Source organism: Gekko japonicus, unplaced genomic scaffold (genome assembly GCF_001447785.1).
Source record: "Gekko japonicus isolate JY-2015 unplaced genomic scaffold, Gekko_japonicus_V1.1 scaffold868, whole genome shotgun sequence".
NCBI lineage: Eukaryota > Metazoa > Chordata > Lepidosauria > Squamata > Gekkonidae > Gekko > Gekko japonicus.
This window is the reverse complement of record NW_015175381.1, coordinates 261970-287624: the sequence shown is the minus strand read 5'-3', so window position 1 is coordinate 287624 and position 25655 is coordinate 261970. Positions and strand designations below refer to the sequence as shown.

Sequence of the window (25655 nt, the reverse complement as noted above, 5' to 3'; positions counted from 1 at the left end):
TCTAGGCTGGTCTGGTGGAACTGGATAATAATAGTTAAGAACAGAAATGAGAATTAAATTATTTTGCATGACTTCAAATTATTCTTAAAAGCATTTACTGCAGAATTGTTTTGGGCTGCAAAAAGAGCAAATTGTATCAGTCAAAGCATCTATTAATTTGACATCTTTAGTTAAGAGTAGATGATTTCTCTTTTTCTTAGATATTTTAAATCTATATCATTTTATTCAGAATATATGAACCTAATTTTTTCTTTCACATCATTTCAGTCCCTGCAGGATCAACTTTCAGAAGGCTGGGAAAACACATGCCAAGATGAGCTTAGGCAAAACTGTAACACACCTGTCACAAATCCCAGGTTACGCTCTGACTATTTTGGTAAGATCTCAATGAATGCATGAACCACTAAGGCTGTGGCCTTCATAAAGTCACAGAGAGCAGATCAATCAGTGTTGCTGAAAATCTGCAGCCAAATTTATTTATTTATTTATTTATATTAGATTTATATCCTGTCCTCCCTACCAGGGCAGGCTCAGGGCGGCTAACAAGGCCATAGGGCATTATAAACAATTCTGAATTCCAATGGAAGTTGACCAACCAGTTATGAAATCAAAATTGCACATGTATTTCTGACATAAAATGAAATCCTCAAACCACTTTCCAAATATTTCCATTAACATAATTTCTGAAGCTATCATGTTATGCCTTGCTTCAATTCTGGATATTTTAAAAAAGATTTCTAGTTGGTTCTGCAACCCAGATCCTTACTCATGGTTTATTGGATGTCCCATCTGTTGATTGCATTGACTCACTCTGTGTAATCTGCCTTGAGTCCCAGTGAGAAAAGTGGACTATAAATACCATAAATAAAAGAAAATGAATACATATTCACATTGAAGCATATGAAGGAAGGTTTTTACTACTTACCCTGTACCTGTAAATTCAAAATAATTTCATCTGATCCCCAGTTGTTAGTGGCCACACAGCTGTAATATCCTGAATCCTCAGCTTTCACAGTACGAATGACAAAGCTGCCGTTGCTAAAGATGCTTCTTCGCCCATCAATCATCACTAGACTGGGTGTCCCGTTACTACCTCACAGGAAACAAATGTCATACATTAAAGAGGTTAAAATCAACATTACTCAAGATTGGGCTTTTTTTAAAAAAAGCACAGAACAAATTGCATAAACAAAGACAGCACATTATTCCAGCTTGAACAAAGCTGAGAGTATTTGCTAGTATTGCATTGGTAAAGAAAGCAGTAGTTGTCCTCAGCATGATTTGAAGAGGGGGCTTATTAACTTATTATCATTTAGAAAATTTATGTCACTTCTCCAGAGATCAGTTTGAAGTGACTCACACAGTACAATAAAAAAAAATAAAAACAGCACAAAATTTTCGAAATGAACAACCATAAAACATGCCATTAAAACCAAACCAGGGTATAGACCAACATAAAAAGCAACATCAAAAAGGGCATTCATAGAACAGTCCTCAGGCTAGAAGGAGATCATAAAGGTGGAACTCTTCACTGAAAAACCTGGGGTAAAAGGAGGGTTGCCCGTCAGTGGCTGGATCCTGGTGAGAGACTGTGGGAGCAGGGTGCCACTGAACAATGGAGCAAACCTGGAAGTGACACCATGCCATACTCTGATGGCTCTGTTCAGCATATTTGGTGGGGGACACTTTTGCAAGCCTAGCTAAACTAATGACAGTATGTGGAAGCTCACTAGAACTCAGTGCCACTGTGGCAGTGCTAGCTCAACAGGCTTAATGTCAAACTGGAGAATCACAGCAGAAGAAACCCAAGCAAAGCAAGTCTTGCAAAGGAAAAAAAGACCCTCTTGAAACTGACAGAAGCAGCCTGGCAATCCATTGAAATGCTTGGCAAACACAGAAACAAAGGGAAAAAAACGGGGGGGGGGGGAGCCTGCAAATGCTGGCTCCTTATCTTTCCAGTTAATCCTGAATATGTCTGGGATTTTCCAGGACCATTTTTTGGTACACTGCAAAATCCCCAAATATATTTGTGATGCCAAATATATTAAAAAAATAGGTTCTCTCCCCCACCCCAGTATATCTTCTGCTCAGTTTCACTCAAATGCACATCTGCTACAGCAAGAGACCTGACAGCCCTAGTAAAAAGAAACACCTAAAAATGAGTAAGTTAGGTGCCAGGCAAATGTCAAATGGGGAGGGCCTTACAAATACAAGGAGCCCTCACTGAAAAGGCTCTGTCTGGTCACTGCTGTCTTCATCTCTGCAGGCCAAGGGCACAGAGAGCAGGGCTTAAGAAAAGGTTCTTAGACTCCTGAGTAGGGATGTGCATTCGGTTCGTCCGAACCGAATGCACCCCCGAAAATGGTCCATTTGGACCCCTTTCGGGCTGCTGAAGGCCGATTCAGATTCTCAGATCTGAATCGGATTGCCGCCGAATTTCCGCCGAATTTCGGTGGCAATTCGGCCCCGTTATATCCTATGGGCCATTGAGGTCAATGGCAAAACCCCACCAGGTTTGAAGAACATTGGACCAGGGGGTCCAATTCTACAGGCCCCCAAACAGGTTGCCCCTATCCCCTCCATTGTTCTCTATAGTGGGTGTGAGTTTGGAGCCTCTCCCTCAAACCCCCTCCCCTCCAGCCCCCAGGATATACCCTATGTTTTTGCAATTGACTTCAATGGCCCATAGGATATAATGGGGCTGAAACTGACATTCGGCTGGCCGAAAGACTCCTGAATCCGTTCCTACCGCCGAAATTGACATGCAGGAGTCTTTATGCTGGCTGCAATTGATTCTGCCCAATTCGGCCGAATCCAAATCGGGTCGAAATTTGGGTTTTTTTGCACACCCCTACTCCTGAGTCAGTCAGCTCCCAACAACAGTCATTCAGAAGAAGTACAGTTTATTGAGATCTTTTTTGCATTCAGGTACCTTAACCGGTTTTGTGTTAGAACTAAATAAAGAAATAAAGCACACAAAGCTAATAGATATACAACATTCAAGGGGAACCAAAATGTCTCAAGGCCAACCAGAGGACAAGTAGGAGCCTGCCAAGCTAACTGGCCAGCTTTTCCATGAGAAAGAAGACACCAGGCACTCAAGGTTACATGGCTGGGCTTACAGGGAAAGATAACCAAAACAAGAGACATTCAGCAGAAACGAGTAAAGATCCCATAGTTACCCACACACACACTCTCATGGCAGCCAGGGTAGCACAGAGGCCTGGCTGACACTTAGCTGGCAGGCTGGACCATTCAAGAGAAAGTGGACCTGCAAGTACCCTGTCCCCAAGCCCTTTAGGGCGTTAAAACCCTTTGAATTTTGCCTGGAAATAGATGGGCAGACATTGCAGATCTTCAAACACAAGATTGATATGATCCCCATATCCAGCTCTAGACAACAGCCCGGCTGCCTCATGTATTATTGGACTATCTACTACATTTCATATTCCATTTAGGTTAAACTGCCATTCTAAGGGTCAAAATAGACATGGCAGAGATCACAGATCAGCATTTGCTAGTAAAAAGCAAATTACAAGCATGTGCAGTCATGATTCAGATCAGAGCCACAAGAGAAGATAAAAGCAGTTTAATTCAACCACTGCATGGTGTCACTAATCAAAATAGGGGTCACCTTGCTGTTATTAGCATTTTAAAGGCAAGAAGACAGGTGTTTTTTAAAATGTCATTTTTTTTCCTTTTAAAATGCTAGTAACAGTACCAGGAAGGTGGGCAGTTTCAATTAATGAAAACATGATACACCACCATTGAAAACTGGCCATCAAGGGGATGCACAAAAGTACTATAAAATGGGGATGCCCACAAAAATTAACTGGAGAACAAGCATGCGGAACAAAAACAGTCACCTGACTGTTTTGATGGCCTAACAAGTCAGAGCAACTGAAGCTGCACCGTGCAGTGCTGAGGTAACAAGTGGAGCTTAGCTCTACTTTCTCTGGTTTCCAATAGCTGAAAATGCCCTATTGGGCAAAGAGGGAAGTGAATTCTTGGTTCTACTTCACTGTATGTTACAGCTCCATATGATTAGGCAGCTGAGATCACCCAGTCCTTACTGAAGATGTACATATAGTTGCTGGTTACCTTTCTTTCATCCATTTGACTGTAGGAGCTGGGTCCCCAACCGCCTTGCAAGGGAGGACAATATCCTTCATCCATGGGGTTGTTACTGTGCCACTGAATGTCAGAATTCTGGCTGGAGCTGAGACAGGAAGCAGAAAAGGGTTAACATGGAGACTGGTATGGTGCTACATTCTTTGGGGCTAGAAAACAGGAGAAATTAAATATTTAAAGGAAAAGTTATGCTTCTGGCTACGTTTATATGAGACTAATTAATTCCAGCCTACATTATTTGGCTGTCGGAACACAAATAATATAATTTTAATATCTGCAGAAAAGAAGGTTGGCGGGGGGGAGGAAGGGGGCCTCCAGGCAGCTGGGAATAAAAACAAACAGCTTTTAATCACTGATCCCTCTGTATCGTACTGCACGAAAGCTGTGGACATTACACATGTTCCGATGGTGCTAAGTAGCCTCCAAGTTATGTTAGAATTCAGCCTGCACTGGACATCTGCAACTAGTCTGCATTCTATTGCTGGCTAAAGAAGCACCTGTTGCACCACTATTCTCTTGGACAGCAGAGCTTCTAGTGGAACTGTGCCCATGAGCAGAATCAGGACTCTCAGCTGCCAACCCCATCACTCCCTCCCTCCCTTACAACAGTGCAGCAAGACTGAAAGACAGAGAATGATGTGCACCATGTGTCTTACCTTCCTTCTTTCCCATTTTTTCACTATTTGCAAAAGTATTTTTGTAACTTACAACATTATAGAATAGCCATAACTTCCCTCAACACCCTAACTCCCTCTCATCCAATGTCAGACTCCCCCCAGTTCTCCCAACACAAATTCACAAAGAGAAAGGAGGGATGACGAGACAGAGGAGAAAGAAAAGGAGAAAGGGCATGTCGTAATGGCATCTGGCGTTTATTCAAAGAGTTCCAGGAATTTCTTACAAACGAGATCATATTTCTTGGAGACCTTTTCCTTTTTGGCTCCTAGGGTCTTGCAGGTCTTCCACCCAGCTTTCAGTTTTTGAGACCTCTTGAGATTTCTAGGGTCAAAATCACTGGCATGCAGCTTAGTGTTGGGAAGTTGTTTAAAATGAAAATAAATGCAGACTGGCAAAATGAAGTGTATGCGGTGTTAGATGGTGAGAGATCAAGAAAAGGCAGTGACAAGCATATGCAAGGCAAAAAGAAATCTCCTCCCTTGCTCTGTGTTCTGGTTTGTCCCTTCTTGCCTTCATTTGGGTGTGGTGGGGATGGGCAGGAAGGGAGACGAAGGCCCTTTCTGCACTCTTCCTTTAATCCATGTTCACCGTGGTGTCCTCCAAGCAATTCTTCACTAAAATCAAATTCAACCTTCTTTTTAATCCAGGTTTTTCCCCAATCTGCACTAAAATCGAGTTCAACCTTTTTATTTTGGGTCTTTTCCCCATTCTGCTTTACATTACCTCCTTTCAGTGGCCAGCCCGGTTTCAGACTGCTGTTGCTCCGGGTTATTTGGATGTTAATTTGCTGTGGACTTAAATTACCTCAGCTCGAACACTGAGAAAATCTGGACTGGCAGGCAAATGTGGAAAGGACTGAAAAAAGTGCCAGACAGTGAAGGATTTTTCCTCTTGCTTGTGTTCTCTAGAGTGTTTCCTTTCCACAATTCTTTCTTACACAGGAAGAGCCATCCAGGTTAGACCACGAATCCCCTATAGCATCCTGTTTCTCTCAGTGGCCAGCAAGATGCTTCTAGAAAGCCCACAAGCTTCTAAAAAGCCCAAGTCTTCCTTCTACTGCAGCTCCACAGCAACTGATGATTCCATGTAGCTATTACGGCCCATAGATATACTCCACTGATAGTCTAATCCCTTCTACAGTTTTCTAAGTGGCCACACATTTGTTTCCTTTCCCACCCTGCATACTGCATAAAAAAAGATAGGAAGAGTTCCTCCATTCTCTAGCAAGTGAGTATGCATCCAAAGGCCATCTGGGCATTGGGGGCTTTCAACCCTCTACTTTCTGCCTCATTTAAAGTGGCCCACCCTAACATCACACACTCTTCTTGAAGCCTTAACATTCTCAGGCTGCAGTCACAAGCGCCAGTTGAAGTGGAGGGGAAGCGAGGCTATTCCCTCCGGAGGAATTTGACATGCAGTTGCAAGATCACACCTCCCTTTGTAGCTGTGGGTGCAGCCCATCACTCTGTGATCATGCACATTCCCATGCAGAGAAACGATGAATCACACCTCTGCACTGAAGGCCCCCTTATGGAGTATGTGATGATGCGCAAACTGCGGGGGGGGGTGGGGAAACGGCACCGAGCCAGGATGGCCTGATCAGACCATCCTGATGGCTTGAGAATGTGCTTGAGTGATCAGACAGGGGAAAGTCTGTCCGTGGCCTGTCAGAACCTGTTTACTACTGGACTTTCTCTTGTGTCTTTTAACTCTGCTTCTGCGGCAGAGCAGCATGGGTTGCCGAAGGCTGCAGGACACTTCCCAGATGTTGCTTTCTGATCACTCCCCTTAGATCCATCAGGCATTCACACCTATGTCAGATACAAAGGCACGTGTGATTGCAGCCACAGAGCATTCAGTAAGTAGATGGACCACATAATGTAAAAAAGGCAGTCTTGATGTGATTGTAGATACAGCTGTATAAGGATCATTTTTGTGCAGTGCTTCACCAATGCATAGAAGTGCATGTGAACATTGGTAAACTTTTGTACAAAAACAACTTTTATACAACTGTATCTACAGTCACATCCAGATTGCTTTGGGGCAATGCTTTATCAACATACATGGGTAACAGGGAGAGAGGGAGTAACAGGAACGAATTGAGAACTAGATTTGGAGCATATGCCGCTTCCCACAGCACATCCAGGGAAAACGATCTGACCACTGTGTGAAACAGGATACTGGACTTGATGGAGTAGTCTGATCCAGCAGGGCTTATGTTCTTACACCATGGTGAGTAAAGGAAACCTCCATATTCAGAGGAAGTAAAACTCTGAAACCCAATGCTAGAAGGCAACATCAGGGGGAGAGCCTTGACCTCTATGCCCTGGCTTTTGGCCCTCCAGAGCAACTGGTTAACCACTGTGTGAGATAGGATGCTAGACTAGATGGATCAGAGGAGATCCGGTTCCGGTCAAGACAACGGCGGATGGAGGCGGGAGGGTTCCCTGCTAAAACCACCAAAATTCCTTGCCCCCCGGCACCCAAGAGCACCCCCAGTGTTCTTGAAACCCAAACAAGCTCTCTGGAGTGAGAGCTTGCAGCAGGGAGCTTGTTTTGGAAACTGAAGAGAGCGGTGGCTACCTTCAAGAACTGAAACTGCTCCGATGCGGGAGGCGGGGAAGACACTCAGCGTTGTGCTTGCCAACACTGGGTGAAAGCCGAAGACCAGCGAACCTGCACAGAGTCTTCCAGAGATGAGATAAAACACAGTGAGCATATTGAAACCAGTTTATGATTTGACTATGGATATGAACTCTTCCCTTTAATTAATATGAAGAGGAATTGCCGTTAGGAGACCTATATGTGTTAAAATGGAAGGTGGTGGCATTTAAAGGGGAAAAGCGGTGGAGAAAAGTCCACAGCCTACCCAAAGACGGTTTCCTTTTGTCTTTTTTTTAAAGAACACTTAAGGTGGAACCATTTAAGGTTTGTGACTATTGCCGAACAGCGGGTACTCCTGACAACCCCAATTACTATACTGTTGGATGGAATAAAGCTTACGCCTTGGTGTTTAGTCATGCCGGCCACATGACCACGGAAACGTCTTCGGACAGCGCTGGCTCTTCGGCTTTGAAATGGAGATGAGCACCGCAACCCTAGAGTCGGATTCGATTGGCTTTCGAGCAAGGGAACCTTTACCTTTACCTTTATAGTGTTTGTGACTATTGAGGAACGGCGGGTACTCCTGACAACTTGTGTGTTTCTTTGGAAAGCCCCAATTACTATATTGCTGGATGGAATAAAGCTTAGAAAGATTAACAATGGCTCTCTTTTGGCAGTACCTGTGCTTGCCTGTCACCCCATTTTACGTGGCTTCGGTGAAAAGGAGTGCAGGAAAGCTGGTATGAGCCATATTTCCTGATACAGACTCAAACTTGATTTGCTGATTTAGTGGAATAAACTATGAACACAACCTTTTGGAACGCTTTAATATAAATATCCCTTCAGAGATGGTTAGACTATAAGGCAGATAGAAGAACAGAGAGACAGAAGAAAGACGAAAGAAGAAACAAGATTTGGGGGAGGGGGAGGACTGAAAAGTGTTTATTTCTTTTTCCTTTCTTTTGAGGATGTGTGGATTAATAAGTTTTTGGAGCAGAGTTAAGGTTGGATAACTAAGGAATAAGAAAGCATAGGATAGAATAAGGGTCATAGTATAAGGGTAAAGGTGTATAAAGATATTAGCTATAGAATAGCTATAGAATAGATAATAGTAGCCTCTTTAGTTAGACAATATAGGTATAGATAGTAATAGTAGTAAATAGTTTAGATAGACAGTGAAGAATGAAGATAGTATAAACAGGAAACCCAAAGATAAGTAAATTAAAAGGAAATGGATAAAGCTAGTCGAGTTAGAACAGCATTGATTCCACCACCCTTAATGAACTTAACACAAATAAATATGGAAGACCTACAAAAGCTGATATATGAATCGGTAACAGCTGCAGTAAGTGTGGTAGTAGAAGTAGCTATTGCTAAAGCAATAGAACCAATACAAATAAAACTAGAGGCGTTGGCAACCCAACTGACAACTCAAACAGATGAAATTAAAAAACAAATCTCTGGAAATAAACAAGAGACTACAATCTCAACAACTCTGACTAATAAGATGGAAACTAAAATTGAGGAAATAGAGCAGCAATCACAAAATGTGAAAGAAAAGCAAGATTTAATGGAGCTTACAATAACAAATCTGGAGATGGAGAAAACTTCATATACTTTAAGAAGTCAAAATATCCGGGGAAAGGACAATATAGAACTAGACCAGTCACCCAAGGTGTGGGGGGAAAATATAAATTTAACCAGAGCTACAGTGTACAAAGGAAATAGAGGGCATGCATTGTTAGATAGAATAAATAAATGCTATAAGAATGTGAGAGGTAACTGCTGGAAATCCAGATAGGGTGTTGGCACCTATTTTTATGTGTGGTGGTTAGGTACCAAGTTCAAAAAGTAGAGGAAATAATAATAATGCGGAAATAATAGAAGAAAACAGATTGTTGAGATCAGGGCTATTTTTTGTTGAATGTGGTTGGTTAGGTTAATGTTTATGTGGTAACATCTCTAAGGATATTGTTTCCCAGGATTGGGAATGTTGAGATCCCATTGAGGGGCAGATTAAACTCCTCTCAACCGAAAGCAAAAAAAATATATTTTAAATTGTTTTTGAAGAAGAAACAAACAAAAAATAAAGTAAGAGAAGTTTGGAAATAATTCCTAAGAGCTGTGAGGTGAGCTAACAGCGAACTGATCAGACCGACGAAGAAGTGGTCTACTCAACGCGGCGGTAAGAAAGGAACTGGCGGGATGTCCGCGCCCACCCCTCTGGGCATGCGCGGTGGGGTTCCTGTGCATGCCCGAGGGACTGGGTGCGAAAATCCGTTAAAAAGAGCTTGCTACAGCACCGATCGATCCAGCGCATGCGCACTAGATCCCATGGGCGTGAAGCACAGAGACCACGTTGAAGATTTGCTGGTTACAAGTTATATAAATGGATAGGAAAATGCCGCGAAGGGCAAAATATCATTCTGCAATTTATAATGTAATAATATAAGTTTGTAGAAAATGAAAGAATCTCTGTATAAAGATTCATCAAGCAAATGTTCTATTATATTGGTTGAAAATCAATAAAAATATATATTTTTTAAAAAAGGATGCTAGACTAGATGGACCAATGGTCTGATCCAGCAGGGCTCTTCTATGTTCTTAATTTCAATCAATGTTCTTAGGTATAAAAGAATTAAGGAGGTGTAGAATACACTGCAGAGTGAACTATCTGAACTATAATGGAATGGAACTGGAGAAATTCACTCCTTTTAGAAGAAGGGTGAGAATGTTCCTTGCACTTAACTGCACAATCAGGAAATTGAATCCCAACAAATGAAATAAATGAAAAGCTTTCTTCTTTCACATACATACCCACTACTCTTTCCATGTTTCATTTGTACACAGTATAAGCTATATGCAACACTTGTCCAAAACTCACACAGGCATGGCAGGCAAGAAAGTCCTCTATTATACATCTACCATCACAACTCTATGTTTCCTTTTATGTTCTCCTTTTGTCCCAGAGCCATGCATCCCTTCTCCACCCCTAATAAATCAGGATAAAAACTGCCACCTTTATTAATTTCTGATTATTGAATAAAACCTCCCAAGTTCATAACCTGCTGCCTGCTCTCTTTCCTTGACGAAATATTTATTTTATATACTTCAACAAAGGAAGAGCCAATCAGGGGAAATGTCAGCATTTCCTCTTCATTTGACGGAAAGTTCCTCTAAGACAAGACAGATTTAATATGTGATCATTAAATTAAAATGATGCAGAGTTGTGAAGTGTCAGGAACATAGAACAGTGGGAGTACAGAACAGGTATTTGATGATAAAGATGCAATTTACTGGTGCATGGGCGGTGGAGCTAATTCCATCAAAATAAAAGCCCGGGTGCTTTTTTTATTCTGTTCTGACCTCTTGGCACAGTGAGTTTCAAAGGATGAGAGATCAGAATCCACAAGCTGAATAGAGAAAGATAAGTACATGCATCCAGCAACTGACATTGGCCATTTGGCTGTGAAACCCAAGGGTTCAGGAGAAGCATCTTCTAAATCAGAGTTTGGACCATTTAGGTAAGTTTTTCCCAACCAAACAGATAACTATATTGCAAAGTACAAGCTTTAGGAATTAGACTTACGCACCAAGGTAAGAGTGGATGTGCCACCTTCTTGTTCAGTGTTACACAAATGTTTTATCATGTGGTTCTTTCAGCAAATATTATCAGGGAGATGAATGGAAGGTAGACATAGATTAGTATCAACCATGCATATCTAGAACATGTATTTAGAGCTTTAAGAACTTCCTTTAATACATGCCTAACATTTCATGGGAGTGTTCAGTGGTAAAACATGTGCTTTGCAGGCCTCATGTTCAAAAACTGACATCTCCAATGAGGAAGGTCTGGGAAAGACCCCTTAGCTCCTGTCAGTTGGAGTAGATGAAATGGGTCTAGGCAGATCAATTTCAAATCTAAGTCTGTTTAAGGCAACTTCATATGTTATTAATAAGGGGCCACAGCTAAGAGATAGATCATGTCATTTGTGCATAGAAAGTCCCATGTTCAATTCCTAACATTTTCATTTAAAGGATCTCAGATGTCTGCTAAGATCTTACTCTGCTTTAGACCTTGGAAAGCTGTTACCCATCAGAATAGACATAGCTAGATTGACTACTAGTCTGACTCTGCATAAGAAAGTTTCGCACATTTCATTCATGTTTTCATACAATTCTCCACTCGGGCTTTCATAGTTCATTTCTTTTAACTTTCACCCTTTCCTTTTAATGGGAGCTGAATGGCCAAACCTCAAGGCAATATTTTTAAATTCATTGCTGATACCAAGCTCTGCCATGGTAAATAGTGTGACAAATCACAGCATCTACTTGCCAGGGGATATTTTGTTTGAAATTATGCATATGGATGAGTAAAATCACTTCCCAATTGTGCAGGGTACATAACTTCTGTGCAGCACAAACTAAGAACTTTCAAATCATGCTCTTTCTGTTTATTTGCTTTTCTGTTGGTGCTTGCAGATTTTATCTGGAGAGCTGAGCACGTGCCAGTTCTTATAAAGTGTGCCAACAGTATAGATGCAGGATTGTTGGTGCATTTGGAACTGTGGCAAAAACAATTAATTTACAGAGGCCCCGGTCACACCGCAGGAAAAGCCGGTGCGGAAGTGCGGCTTTTTAGAGCCGCACCAAAAGAGAAGCGCAGCAGCACGATCAGACAGATCCCCCAAGCCGCCGCACATATGCTCCCCAGCGTGATCAGATGCGAGGGGGAAGCCATGGACAGGAGAGCGAGGCGAGTCAGCTGCGCATGTGTGCGCCTGCGCAGTTCGGCAGGGGGCGTCGTATGCTGCGGGAGCCGGGTGCGTCGGCGATCACACGGCTGCCCATGCCGCAGATTTTCCAGTAGGTAGTACTACTTTGCAGGTTTATTTTAACTCTGCATCTTTGGCCAGAAGAGACGGATCGGGGACGGGTGCGCGCCACTTCCCAGATGTTGCGGTGTGATTGCGCCCGCTTGATGCGCCCCCGATCCGTCCCTCTTGTGGATCAAATCCTCCCGTGTGACTGGGGCCAGAGAGAGCATTCTTGAGTTATTCTGATCCGATCAAAGACCAAATCAGCGCTGTCCCACCACTTGGATTTACTGGCATAGATTTTTCTGGTAGATTATTCCCAAAGAATTGTGTTCACCAAGAGAAAGAAACCAACATATTGTAAGTATGTGTGTTCAACCTCAGCTTTCCACTGTTTTATGAAACTGGATTCTAGTGGCACAAAGAGTGATGACTCTTAATATAAGTGAACCACGGTGTCATAGTGGATAGTATGTAGGGTTTAGATGGCGAAACCTAGATCCAGAAAATCATTCAAGAAAGTCATACAAAGCAGTCCTTGAAAAGCAAACGAAAACTGCTTCACTGGACTGCTTGGCGACTTCTGGGATCCATAAAAATAAAGACAGAAAATTATTCTATGTGGTATATGATCATCCTAAAATTGTGGCACTCACATTCCCTTTAAGAAAGAAGCATCACAGACACAATCTCAGTTCTGTTGATCAAAAAGAAGAGAAGTAAACGAAGCCTGTCTAATGAAATTACATGATATTGCTAGCAAAGACACGAGATGAATGAGAATCACAGGGCTCATGACCATTCTGAAGTACCATCAAAAGAAACCAGCTTATTCTGTCTCAGGGGAAAGAAGCTGGTTCAACACTGCATCAGTCTGCACCAATAAATTGTGCCTGCTAGTATTCAGATACATCTCTGTACCCATGAGAGCTAGAAATGTACTGCCTTGTTTAAAAAAACCAAAAACTGAAGCTTGCAATACTGATACCCTAAACCCTGGGATTTCTTTGCCATTCTGTGTGGCATCTTTTAGTTTGAGTCCCTTGCTCTGTAAGACCTGTCAGCACCATGTCATGGGGGGTATGTGCCATAATGATATCTATCTAGTTCATGTTTTATCAGGAGAATGGGCAGTGACTCTGCCTCCCTCCAGTGGTGGAATTCAGTATAAGCCTTGTTACAGCTCTTGTCCTCCTACCAACACTGGGCTCGACACTTGAACTAAAGCCCTAAATCAACAGGATTTGTAGGGGGAAATTTCATCCAGTTCAGGTGCCTCCTGGACATACTAGATCAGAATGAAGGTAGTGCCCACCCACCCTCACCCCAAATTCCAGTAAGGGGAGATTTTCACAGTATAATACTGGAAGAGTTAGTCCTGAGCCTACCACAGCTAGATGTGCCTGTGTGAGGGGAGAGGAGGTTGAGCTAGCCTTTACTTAGGTTATCACTTCTTTTTCCTTCTGCGCTTCTCTCCCCCAGCTATAGACAGAGCTGTTCTCCCAGGACTAAGTGATCTAAGGGAGGATGTGGGTTGGAGTCTTTTATTCAAAGCTGTCTCTCTTTCCCAAGGATCAAATTCTTTCCCCAAGGATCAAACTAAAACTTGCTGTATTTCACTATAGATCTAATTAAGAATGAAGCACAGATAGTTAGGGAGTATTCTACAGCACAGGAAAACACAGTAAAAGAGTGGCTAGAGGGAAAAGCAAATATAAACCCTTACAAGCTAGAGTTAACTTACATGCTGAGGACCACTACCACTCCTCATCCTCCTTGACTGAGGGGTGAGTCAGTCTCCATTCCCTCTGAATGAGCTTACAGAGGCTCATTCCTCTCTGAGGTTGCAAGATTGGACAAAGCGAAAGACTACACAAAGGGGCATGTGGCTGTGAACCTCTATTTCTGGCAGTGCAGCACTGTGCCCCCCCCACTCCAGGTTTGGGCCAATGACAACTAAGGGACTGGCTCTCCAGTTCCCACTACAAACAAATTTGCCAATAATATTGCCAGTTATGGATCAGAGGGTTGCTGCCTCTGCCCTCCAATTTGGTGACAGGGCAAATTAGCTCTTTGAAGCCTTTAAGGTGAAAGCTTGATCTTCACTCAGAAGGAAGGTGACAGCTCAGTGGCTGTTTCACTGACTCTTCTGGGTTTTGTTGGAATATACAAGGTCTATAGGGCACCTACTTGAAGAAGATCAGAACAGCCTATAGGGGACAGCTGAAGGACTACTAGTTATTTATTTATTTAATTAATTATATTTATACCCCGCCCTCCCCGCGAGCGGGCTCAGGGCAGCTTACAACAAGGCACAAAGTGCATACAATATAAAATAAGTAAAACAGTTAAAATTCAGTTCAATCAGGATGCAAGAATAGAAAGATCCCAACGTCTTGCATACCAGAAGGGGAGGGCCAGGGCCATAGATAGATGTTACTTGGCCCTCTGGCGGTATCGCTCTATAATGGAGCGGTGGTGGTAGTGGCAGTGGCTCCTACTCGAAAGCCTGGTGGAAGAGCTCCGTCTTACAGGCCCTGCAGAACTGCAAAAGGTCCCGCAGGGCCCTGATCTCCTCTGGGAGCTCATTCCACCAGATAGGAGCTGCCACTGAAAAGGACCTGGCCCTCGTTGCCGCAAGCCTGGCCTCCTTGGGGCCCGGGGTCACCAACCGGTGTTGTGACCCCGACTGAAGTGCTCTTTGGGGCATATGTGGGGAAATGCAGTCCCTCAGGTATGTCAGACCCTGGCCATGTAGGGCTTTAAAGGTAAGCATCAGCACTTTGAAGCAAATTCGGTATGCTATAGGCAGCCAGTGCAGCGCTTTCAGTACAGGTCGGGTGTGCTCCCACTTAGGGGTGCAGAATGCCTGGCCGCGGCATTCTGTACCAGCTGCAGCTTCTGGATTTGTGACAAAGGCAGCCCCATGTAGAGAGCGTTACAGTAGTTTAGCCTCGAGGTGACCGTCGCATGGATCACTGTAGCTAGGTCATTGCGGTCGAGGAAAGGGACCAGCTGCCGTACCAGCCGAAGATGATAAAAGGCCGATCTAGCAGTGGCTGCCACCTGGGCCTCAAGGTGGGGTCCAGGAGCACTCCCAGACTCCTGACCTCCGAAGCTGGCACCAAAGGTGCCCCGTCGAAGGTCAGAAGCGGGAGCCCCAACCCTGGTCCAGTCCAACTCAAGCACAGGACCTCCGTCTTTGCCGGGTTTAATTTCAGCCTGCTCAGTCTGAGCCACCCAGCCACGGCTTGTAAAGCCTGGTGAAGATCTTCTGGGTTGGAGTCCGACTGGCCGCCCAACATCAAATAGAGCTGGGTGTCATCTGCATATTGATGACACCCCAGCCCAAACCTCCGGGCAATCTGGGCGAGGGGGCGCATATATATATTAAACATCATCGGGGAAAGCACCACCCTCTGAGGCACCCCACATTCAAGTGGGTGCCTCTGGGACTGCTGTTCCCCTAGCACTACCCTCTGTCCCCGACCTTGGAGAAACAAGGCAAGCCATTGAAGGGCGAGCCCCTGGATCCTCACGTCAGCAAGGCGGTGGGTCAGCAGCTGATGATTGACCATATCAAATGCGGCTGACAGGTCTAATAACAACAGCGCCGCCACACCGCCTCGATCCAGATGCCTACAGAGGTCATCAGTAAGGGCAACCAGCACTGTCTCCGTCCCATGTCCCGTGCAAAAACAGGACTGGAATGGGTCAAGAACAGAAGCTTCATCTAGGAAGCTCTGTATCTGAGTCACCCCCACCCTCTCAAACAATTTGCCCAAATAGGGCAAATTGGACACCGGCCGATAGTTAGACAATTCAGCTGGGTCCAGAGTTAGTTTTTTCAGGAGAGGGCGGACCATAGCTTCCTTGAGTGCCTCGGGGAACCGCCCCTCCGAGAGGGACTTGTTAACAATCTCCCTCAAGGCACCTCGAAACCCCTTGTGGCCCACTTTAATGAGCCAGGAGGGGCACGGATCAAGGCCGCACGTGGTTGGATGCACAGATACGAGCAATCTGTCGACTTCCTCCAGGCTGAGCTGGTCAAAACACTCTAAACCCGGAATCGAAGACGCGCAAGGGGCCTCGAGTTCGCTAACTGTTTCAACTGTGGTGGGGAGGTCACGGCGGAGTGTCAAGACTTTATCCGCAAAATAGTTCGCAAAAGCCTCACAGCCAATATCCAATTCCCTACTATTTTGTCTGCCCTGTGGCAGAGCCGTCAGAGACCAAATTGTTCTAAATAATTGGGCTGGCCGTGAGCTTACAGACGCAACGCTAGCTGCGTAGAAATCTCTCTTCGCAGCCTTGACTGCCATCTCATAGGATCTCATAAACGTCCTATAAGATGCTCTTGTAGCCTCGTCGTGGGCTCGGCGCCACCGTCTTTCTAACCGTCTTAGCTCTTGCTTCATCATCTCTCTAACCGTCTTAGATCTTGCTTCATCAGCATAACTAGATTATGGACTTCCCACAATTTCAAATTTTGTTCTTTCTGTCTCCTGAGTGGCTCTTTGGAGACTTCCTGCTTCATCTGAGCCATCCCCCTTTATTCCTGACTCTCACAGCAGTTAGTTAGTTAAGCTTCTCTCCCTCTCCTCTGTTATACCAGAGTTTATTTCTCCTTTACTAAACCAAGTTATTTTCTTTAAACAGTTGGTGCTCCATTTCCTTGCATGTTTAAACTCTGCCAACATATTTTTCTGGGTTGTGACCCGGCAGCCCTCCACTAAGGTCAAGTATGTGCAGGATGACAGGATGGGTTGGATGTGCAGGATGACAGGATCATTCTCCCTTATGAAAGGTGACACAATGGCCACTCAGTTCCTTCCCATAAAATCATTCTATTAAGTTGCTTGTTTTTGAAGGAAAGTTTCCTTACCTTTGGCTAATGGTTCCACAGTGATAATTTCGCTGCTGTTGCCCCTTCCTGCAGCCGTCACAGCCACCACCCAGACACTGTACTGTCGATTTCGACTCAGGTTGGGGATTCTGTAGGAAAATGAGTCAGGAGATGCTTCAAACTCACTGATTACCTGTGACAGGAGAGACAAAACTATAGTAAGCAAAATGCATACATATAAAGAGAAAGTAGAGGAGGGAAGAGTCTTTTTTACCTTTTACCTGGCCTCATTAAGTGAATGACATCAACTATCTCAGGCAGACTGGATAAAAGGTGGTAACAGAATTTACAACGGCAATCAGGTGGTCTGAATGATCTAGTTCCTTCTTGTGGTAATTCATTTGATAAGTCATTCAATCCGTGAAAGGCTTTGATGACCATACTGCATGCACCAGGGTATCAGTGTTATACTGTACATTTCTTTGGTGATTTTCAAATTCACCACTGATGTGGCAATGAACTACATTGCGGATCCTCATCCCCTGAAGTTGTCTGCTTGCTGGGGCTCAAAAACATGTGATGGCAGCTGATTTGTGTAGTTAATCTTTGGTTTATTTCACAGATGCAGAAGGGATGGATTGATTTCATGAACAGAAAGGATATATACGCCGGGATGTTAAATCTCCCCTGAGACTGACACCTGCACTATGTCCCTCAAGATCGCTCTTTCTTGAGCCAGGTCCTGTACCAGAAGTGTGCCCAGAACACAGAGAAGGCCTCAGAGAGTGTAGTGATGAGCAGTGCACTGCTTCTGCGATCTTCACGTGCAGGGCTTTTTTTTGTCTTCAGCTTGGACCCTCTCCCCTCCTTTATACATGACAAATTATGATCCGCTGCTTCTGTGTACGGTTCTAGATCCTTTGTGTTAAATTCTATGTTTGAAATCTCTGTGCTGTAAATTCAAAAACCTTTCAGTACCTCTATCATATACTTTCACTTTGTTCTGTATATAAATTCATCTTGTTACAAACTTTCCCTTTGTTTAAATCAGTCCCAGTCATCTTCGTTAATCAAAGCTGGCATTCCAGAGCATGAAGATTAGCCATTCATTCTTATTAATGTGTCTCAGGATAGAACAGTAGGGCAAGATGATGTTACATCAAAACAGTAACACATGATTCATTTATCACCTCCCATTTAACTTCAGATAATTCTTGGACCATGATCAGTGACGGGAATTTCTGACTTCCATTTTATCAAGGTAACCTATTAAGTAATTATTGTGTCTTCTAGTATCTCTGCTGAGAAACTAACGTGTCATTAAATGCATGCTCTGGCAATTTATATTTTAGCTAGATATTCTAGACTGACTATTATTTACGCACTGTGTTCACATATACTATGGCCTCGCACTTTCTAGGCACCTGCCAATTCAGAATCAGATTGAGACCCAAATTTGATATTAAAACAAAACTCATTGTTGTGCTTTACAAAATAAACTAAAGAAGTTTAATTTTTTTTAAAAAATCATCCATGGTAGTGGTGGGCACAAAGATAATCAAGATTATGTTAAAAGAAATCACACTATGAATGCAAAAATTAAGCATGCCGAATGGGCACAATGCTAACTGTATCTCCACAATGTCTCAACTTATAACATTGCCCAACAATGCCAGCAAACCCAAGATGTCACACCAACATACCACAATGAAACAGATGACACCCAGTCTCCTCAAACTCTTCTCCCTCTTGCTTTAGACAAAAATAGGATGTTGTAGTGCAAAATAACATATGGGCAAATGTTTTTAAAAAAGCAACACAGGAACAGCAAAGAAGCAACAAAAGAGAAGTATAAGAGGAGCCCCAAATTGAAAAAAAAGTCAGAAAAAACAACCAAGTCTGTATTTTCTAATCCTGAAACAGCAATGTTTGCAATCAAACAGTTGGCAGATGTTTAGTCTGATCTTGTGTGCTCAGAACAATTGCTTTTCTAGAATAGCTTCTGTACCCTTTATACCAGCACTTTTATAAATATTGTAATTAATTCCATTTATCACTGATTTTCATTACCATTTCTTCTTATTAGCCACATTTATATCCTGTTCAAAAAAGATAAGTGGTATTGCTGTTTCTGTTGTTATTGCTGCAAAAAACAAAATCTGGTGCGTCACAACACTCCCGCCACCATGTTTATCCGGATTAAATGACACAAGGAAAAATACTAGAAGCAAAATCAATTATTTGCTGTCAGAACAACCCCAAGCTAAGTAGAAGACATATATGCACAGTGTTTCTTGTGGTGAGTTTCCACTCCCACATCTGGTGCCAGTTATAATAGAACTTCCTTACTATCGTATGGAGAGATTCTCTGTCAAACTGAGTGTTTTTTCCAACAACATGGGGATGGTGAGAAAATTCCGCCTGTTCTGATTTATGCCTTCCCACATGTCACATTGTATATTAAGATTAGATCATAGGTACTAGAGCAAAAATAATAACATCTCTCTGTGATCATCAATTCTCCATCTCTATCACTTAGAGACGCTAAAGCCCCCACCAGTTCAAGTCATGTCCGGCTAACCCAGCACATGCAGAGAGCTGATTGTTCAGTGGGCAGTTTGGGTTGCTCACCAACAGTTCAAGCCTGTTCACTAGCTTATTTCTGTTCAATAATACATGGTGCACATTACCCCCACCCATTGCTTTACTAAGCTCTGCTCTCAGTTGTTTAAATGGAAAAAGACAGTCATATGTAAACATGTAAACATATGCACATTTTTCTTTTAAAAACCTTACTGTTTGTTTGTCTGCCAGTCTGTCTGGATTTGTGGCTTTGTCACATATCCCCATGGGAGTTAAAGTTTTCTGCCAGCTTACATGATATCATAATATCATAACTATGTGACATCAAGCCACAACCAACTCATGGTAACCCCAGGATCATGGGGTTTTCAAGGCAAGAGATGAGCAGAAGTGGTTTGCCATTGCCTTCATCTAAATAGCAATCACAACTTTCCTTGGTTGTCTCCCATCCAAGTACTGGACATGGTCAACTCTCCTTAGCATGAAAGGTCCAGCTCAAACAGGTAACTGGCACAGAGCTGATATTTTAAATGAAGCATCTCAATTTTAGATATTTTTTTTGCACAAATTCTTAATCTTTGAGACTCTCAAACACTGGTTGTTGTTTTTTTTAAAGCATCAGTTTAGATCCTGTGATGCGTTCTGCTAATGACTGCACCTTCCCCCAGCACAAAGCACTTTCTACAATGGAAGAGGCTGCATAGCTTCTTGCATCTAGGAAAGGCACCACCTTATTGTTTATGTATTTATTTAATAAACATTTTATAGACCTTTCTTTGTGGTTTAAGACGGCTTACAATAATAGTTTTAAAACATTTCAAATTAAAACCAAAATAACAAACCCCAAATCTCTCCCTCCCTCCCCACTTAAAAAATGCCCGCCATTTAAACCCCAGCAAGCAAACAAGCCTCCCAGTGGTCCTGAAGATGTCCAAGGAGAGGGCTCTCCTCAGGGAGGCCGTTTCACAGAGCAAGGGCTGCAATGGAAAAGGCCAGGACTCTAATGGATGGCCACAGACAGGTCACCCTCATTGGTGGAAGAGATCCACAAGATCCACCCACTGTCTGGATAAAATATTTGTTTTACATGTGCTAATTTTAAATGATGTGACAGATGTTTCAACATGCTCTCATTTTGAATATCAATCAATCAATCAATAGACCTTTAATGGCATATACATTATGAATATCTAGAAGAGCAACTGACTTCACTTCTGTCAGGCACATCTTTTCAAACCATTGAGTAGAAGCTGGGTCTGTTAAATGGAGGAATGAAAACAAAAGGAAAGGAAACAACTGCAACAAAAACAAAAACCTAAATGTTTTGTTGTTTACTTGTCATAATTAAAAGTGTATTTTATGCATTCCACATGTATATGATTGTATACAAATATTTGTTTGATATATTCTTATGTTTGGTTGAAATGTTTTACTTTTTGAAACATTTGGAAAGGATTGTATGTTATTCTGTTGGGTTTGGAAACACACACACACACTTGCTTTTCTGCAACTTTTGCTTTCAGTAAATGGGGAAATCATCCAAGTGGGGAAACCACCTCATCCACCTGTGAATGAGCTCTGTGATGTGTTTTAGTCATCTGAGAAGGCTAAGCTATGCCAAGAGTTACTCCTAGGATCCTTGTCTTCAGTAACCATTGCTCCTTGCCTTGCCTTGTTTCATGTTGCTGTTCCTCTTTGTGCCCTGGAAACTTACTCCATCTGCATTTTACTCTGTTTTCACATCCATGTTTTATTTCACTTTATATCATTTTGCTATGCCACAATATTTTTTAAATTTATAAGTGGGAAAGCACTTTAGCAGATGCATAGTGAATACCAAAAGGACTGTTTGCACATATCTGGTCAAACCTTTCCAAAGGCTTGCCACTGAAATGCAGAGATTACAAAATTAGAAAAGGATTGTTTTGTTTTGCTTTGCCTGTAGTAAAGGACAAACAAATATCTACCCCTTAGAAATTAGTTTTGTAAGGCGGGGATATGAATCTCAAATCAAGAAGCTCCAATTCCCAGGCTTTTTTGGAGAAAACTGTCACACTTAAATTGGTATACAATCCATATAAATTTGTAGAAAATATAAGCCTATACTGAATAGTGGTGAATAGTTCTTCACAAAATGCAAAGTACACCCAGGAAGAAAAAAACAAAATAAAAAGAGGTGCAGTGGGAATTTCTACAACATCTTATCCCTCTCCTTCTATTGAAAATGAGTACATGCCACTGAAAGGGATGAGTATACCCCCAGTTTATCCTCAACTCCACCTCCTTCCTCCCCATCTTGGCTCCTCTATGTTACATTTTGGACTGCAAGTTCTTTCAGGTAGTCTTGTACTTTGTAAAATGCCATGCACATGGATGCCACTGTACAAATGACTAAATAAATAAATAAATAAAAATAACAACGTCTCTCAAGAGTGTGTACATAACCACAAAGAAATTTGTAAGATACGGGCTAGGGTTGCCAGGTCCATTTGATGAGCGGGCAGGGGATGGGGGTGCACTTACTGGGAGTGGGGAGGAAAGAAGCCGAAATAAACGCAATGACTTAGGCACATCGGGGCATTGTATCTATGTCACCCGGAAGTGATGTAGGCATGTCGAGGACACTGGGGTGACACTCTGGTTTGTGGGCAAAACCTCTATGATAGAATTAGCTTCTTACCATAGAGTTTTGCCAAAAAAACAGAGTGTTGCCCCCAATGCCACCAACATCCCAACATCACTTCCAGGTGATGTAGGTACGTCACGTTTATTTTCAGTTTCTTGCCTGTTGGGGGGGGTAGTTTTCCCCAGTTCCTGATAGCCCTGAAGTGGGGGGAGGGGCTCTAAACCAGGGGATCCCCCACCCCGAACTGAGGACTGGCAACCCTAGGAATAACAAAGTTTAGAATTGACATGGGAGCAAAAATCTCAGAAATTTAAAAAACAACATTATTTAGTTCAAACTCTACCTTATCTTTGTAATGGAGACACCCTATGCCTTCTGAGGAAGGGAAAAAACCTTTAAAAGCTATGAAATTAGGTGGCCTAAAACATACAAAAAGTCTTGTTAATACTGCTGATTATAACAGATATAAGAAACAAGACCCTTTATCAAACTTCTATATGTCCGGTGCAATTCAAAAGACTATCCTCTCTGTCAGAAAGGGGCTTTACACAGAGAAATGCTTTACACACACACACCAGAACCCCCCCCCGAGCCCCCCCCCCCGGCCAACTAGCAAGATTTTTACTTTGAATATTGGGGAGGTGCTCACCTATTACCACAGTATCTTTCCCCATTGTGATTTTTTGTAGGCTATCATTTTAAACTGATATCTTTTCCCGCAGGAACAAGACCACTAAACTGATAAGAACAGATGGCTTTATAGATAATGCTTTCCCAGCCAAAAAGCCGAGAAGTGATAATCATTTTAAACTAAAACATTTATGATTATGGATAGCCAAAGTCTGTTACTGAAAAATGGAATTTTAAACAGAAAAGGAAACATTCAGAAATGGACAGCAGGAAAAAGACCACTAAACTCTTTCAGCCATTTCAAATAATTAGCAAAGATTGCACATGATCCATTTTAATTCATGTGAAATAAGGTTACCACAGTTCAGGGCTTCTTTCCCCTCTCACTAATCAGGAAAACATAATATTGTAATGAGGTCATCTTATTCCAGTGTCCTAACAAGGGCAAAATGGAAGATGAGAACCAACAAACAATACCTTGAAAGGAAAGTTTCAGAGAGCAAACTCTAAACACGCTATCCATTTACAGTGCTGCTCCACTTTAACGGCTCTGCCCTTCCAGACTTCAGCCATCACACAAAATGAACAGCGGTTTTATTTTCAGTCAAATGGCCTACTTAGTAGATATAGCAAACTGACCCGATTTAACAGGGTTCCTCTATAAAGTGACTAAAACAGGAGATTTCCAGAGCGATTCTAAGGTTCAATGGACACAGAAGGGCATAACTCTTTTTTAGGAATGCACTATTAATCTCCAGTGTAATCTTCGAATTACTGACGAATGCAATGCCTCGTGAAAGCTTCACGAAAATTTCAGGTAGCCCAGTTAAAAATCTAGTAAGGCCAAATCATTTGAAGAAGAAGAAGAAGAGATTGGATTTATACCCTGCCCTTCACTACCCAAAGGAGTCTCAGAGCAGCTTACAAACTCCTTTCCCTTCCCCTCCCCACAACAGACACCCTGTGAGGTAGGTGGGGCTGAGAGAGCTCTGACAGAGACTGCTCTTTTTCAAAAACAGCTGTGCCAGAACTATTGCTTGCCCAAGGTCATCCAGCAGGTGAAAGTGGAGGAGTGGGGAATCAAACCCGGTTCTCCCAGATTAGAGTCCACGCACTTAACTACTACACCAAACTGGCTCTCTTTGAATGTAACATGCAGTCTTAAACAGGGTTGCTAGTTCTGGGTTGGGAAATATCTGAAGATTTGGGGGGTGGAGCCTGGAAAGGGCAGAGTTTAGGGAGAGGAGGGACCTCAGTGAGGTATAATGCCATAGAGTCCACCTTCCAAACAGGGCCGGCCTGTTATTGTTAAATTTTAGACCATCACCTAGGGTGACGGCTCGACGAGGGCACCATTCTGGCCAGCCTTGTCCCCTCCTCGCCTCGCACAGGAAGCCTCCCTTGCCGGCTTCTTGCTCCATCCCCGGGAAGAGACTCCCCTCTTTGCAGCCCCCCACACAGAAAGAGAAGGAGGCAGGCGGGGACAGGCACGGGGAACAGCCCGGGACTACAGGAAAGTGCCGCTCGCCCTCTGCCGCCCCCGCGGTCTCTTTGGAGCTCCTTTTGCAGCCTGGCACAGGCCCCCTTGCCCTCCCCTTGAGCGATCCAGCCCCCCACATGCATTTGCAGCTCGCCCCCTCGGCCCGCCTGCTGTGGCTCCGGCACCCGCCCCACACGGAGGGGCACCGGAATGTATCCTCGCCTAGTGGGCGAAAAACCTGAGGCTGTCACTGCTTCCAAAGCAGCCATTTTCTCTGGGGAAACTGATCTATGTAGTCTGGTGATGAGCTGTAATTCTAGGAGATCTCCAGCCACCACCTGGAGACTGACAACCCTTCCCAAGTACAACAACAATCTGGATCTGAACTGTGTCGTTAAACTACCTATGCATTTACTTTGTAGGATCTTGAACCTCTGGCTGAGCTTCCCCAACACTTTTATGGCTCCTTATTTTAAAATGAAATTTCATTCCTCTTCTCAGTTCATAAACCCTCCATTTAGGGAGAGTGCACGTATACATAACTAACTCTGCTTGGCCCATCCTTCATTTTATGATCAAACCAGTAGGCTGCAGATTGTTCCATGTTCAGACGCCTGAACAGTTTTTCTTTGCACATAGCAGCTGGGGGATCTCTATTTGGATCAAAACCACAGCATGAGGGAGGAGACTGCTATGACTGTTAGTGGCGAAACAAACCTTAGCAGGCCTTAAGCATAACCGTTTATATTCTCAGGATACAACTCACAACAAGAACAGGAAACTTCACCCACTTCAGCCAGTTTCTAAAGCTATAAGAGCTAATGAGGTCCCAACAACCCAAACTAAAAGACTCAATACCCTCCTGACTAGGGATGCCAGCCTCCAGGTGAGACCTGGGGATCCCCCGGAATTACAGCTCATCTTCAGACTACAGAGCATAGTTCCTGTGGAGAAAAAGGGTGCTTTGGAGTGTAGATTCTATGGCATTGTATCTCACTGAGGTCCCTATCCTCCCCAGGCTTCGTCCCTAAATGTATGGGACTTTCCCAACCTGGATCGGACAACCCTACCCCCACATTCCCCACTGGTGGCCTGGGCAGACCTGCCAGCTCCACTCCTGACACACATAACACAGAGATTAACCCTCCCTAACCCTTTCTCTTTGCACCATTTTCCCAATCCGAAATTACAGAGTTGTTTCTGTCCTGGTGAAGCAAAGATACAAGTAATGGGCAGAGGGCGTGTGAGTCTGTACAGATC

The 25655-nt window shown here is 43.3% G+C and overlaps 1 protein-coding gene across 1 annotated transcript in view; it reads right to left on the bottom strand.

Moving 5' to 3' along the window:
* The window catches only part of DSCAM (Down syndrome cell adhesion molecule), a 272597-nt gene that overhangs the window by 92199 nt on the left and 154743 nt on the right, over positions 1–25655 (bottom strand). The window contains exons 18-21 of the mRNA XM_015425577.1: positions 17116–17269; positions 4102–4219; positions 926–1089; positions 3–20 (exon numbers count right to left, since the gene is read on the bottom strand). Of these exons, the coding sequence (XP_015281063.1) occupies positions 3–20; positions 926–1089; positions 4102–4219; positions 17116–17269 (454 nt within the window). The remainder of the gene's footprint in view (positions 1–2; positions 21–925; positions 1090–4101; positions 4220–17115; positions 17270–25655) is intronic.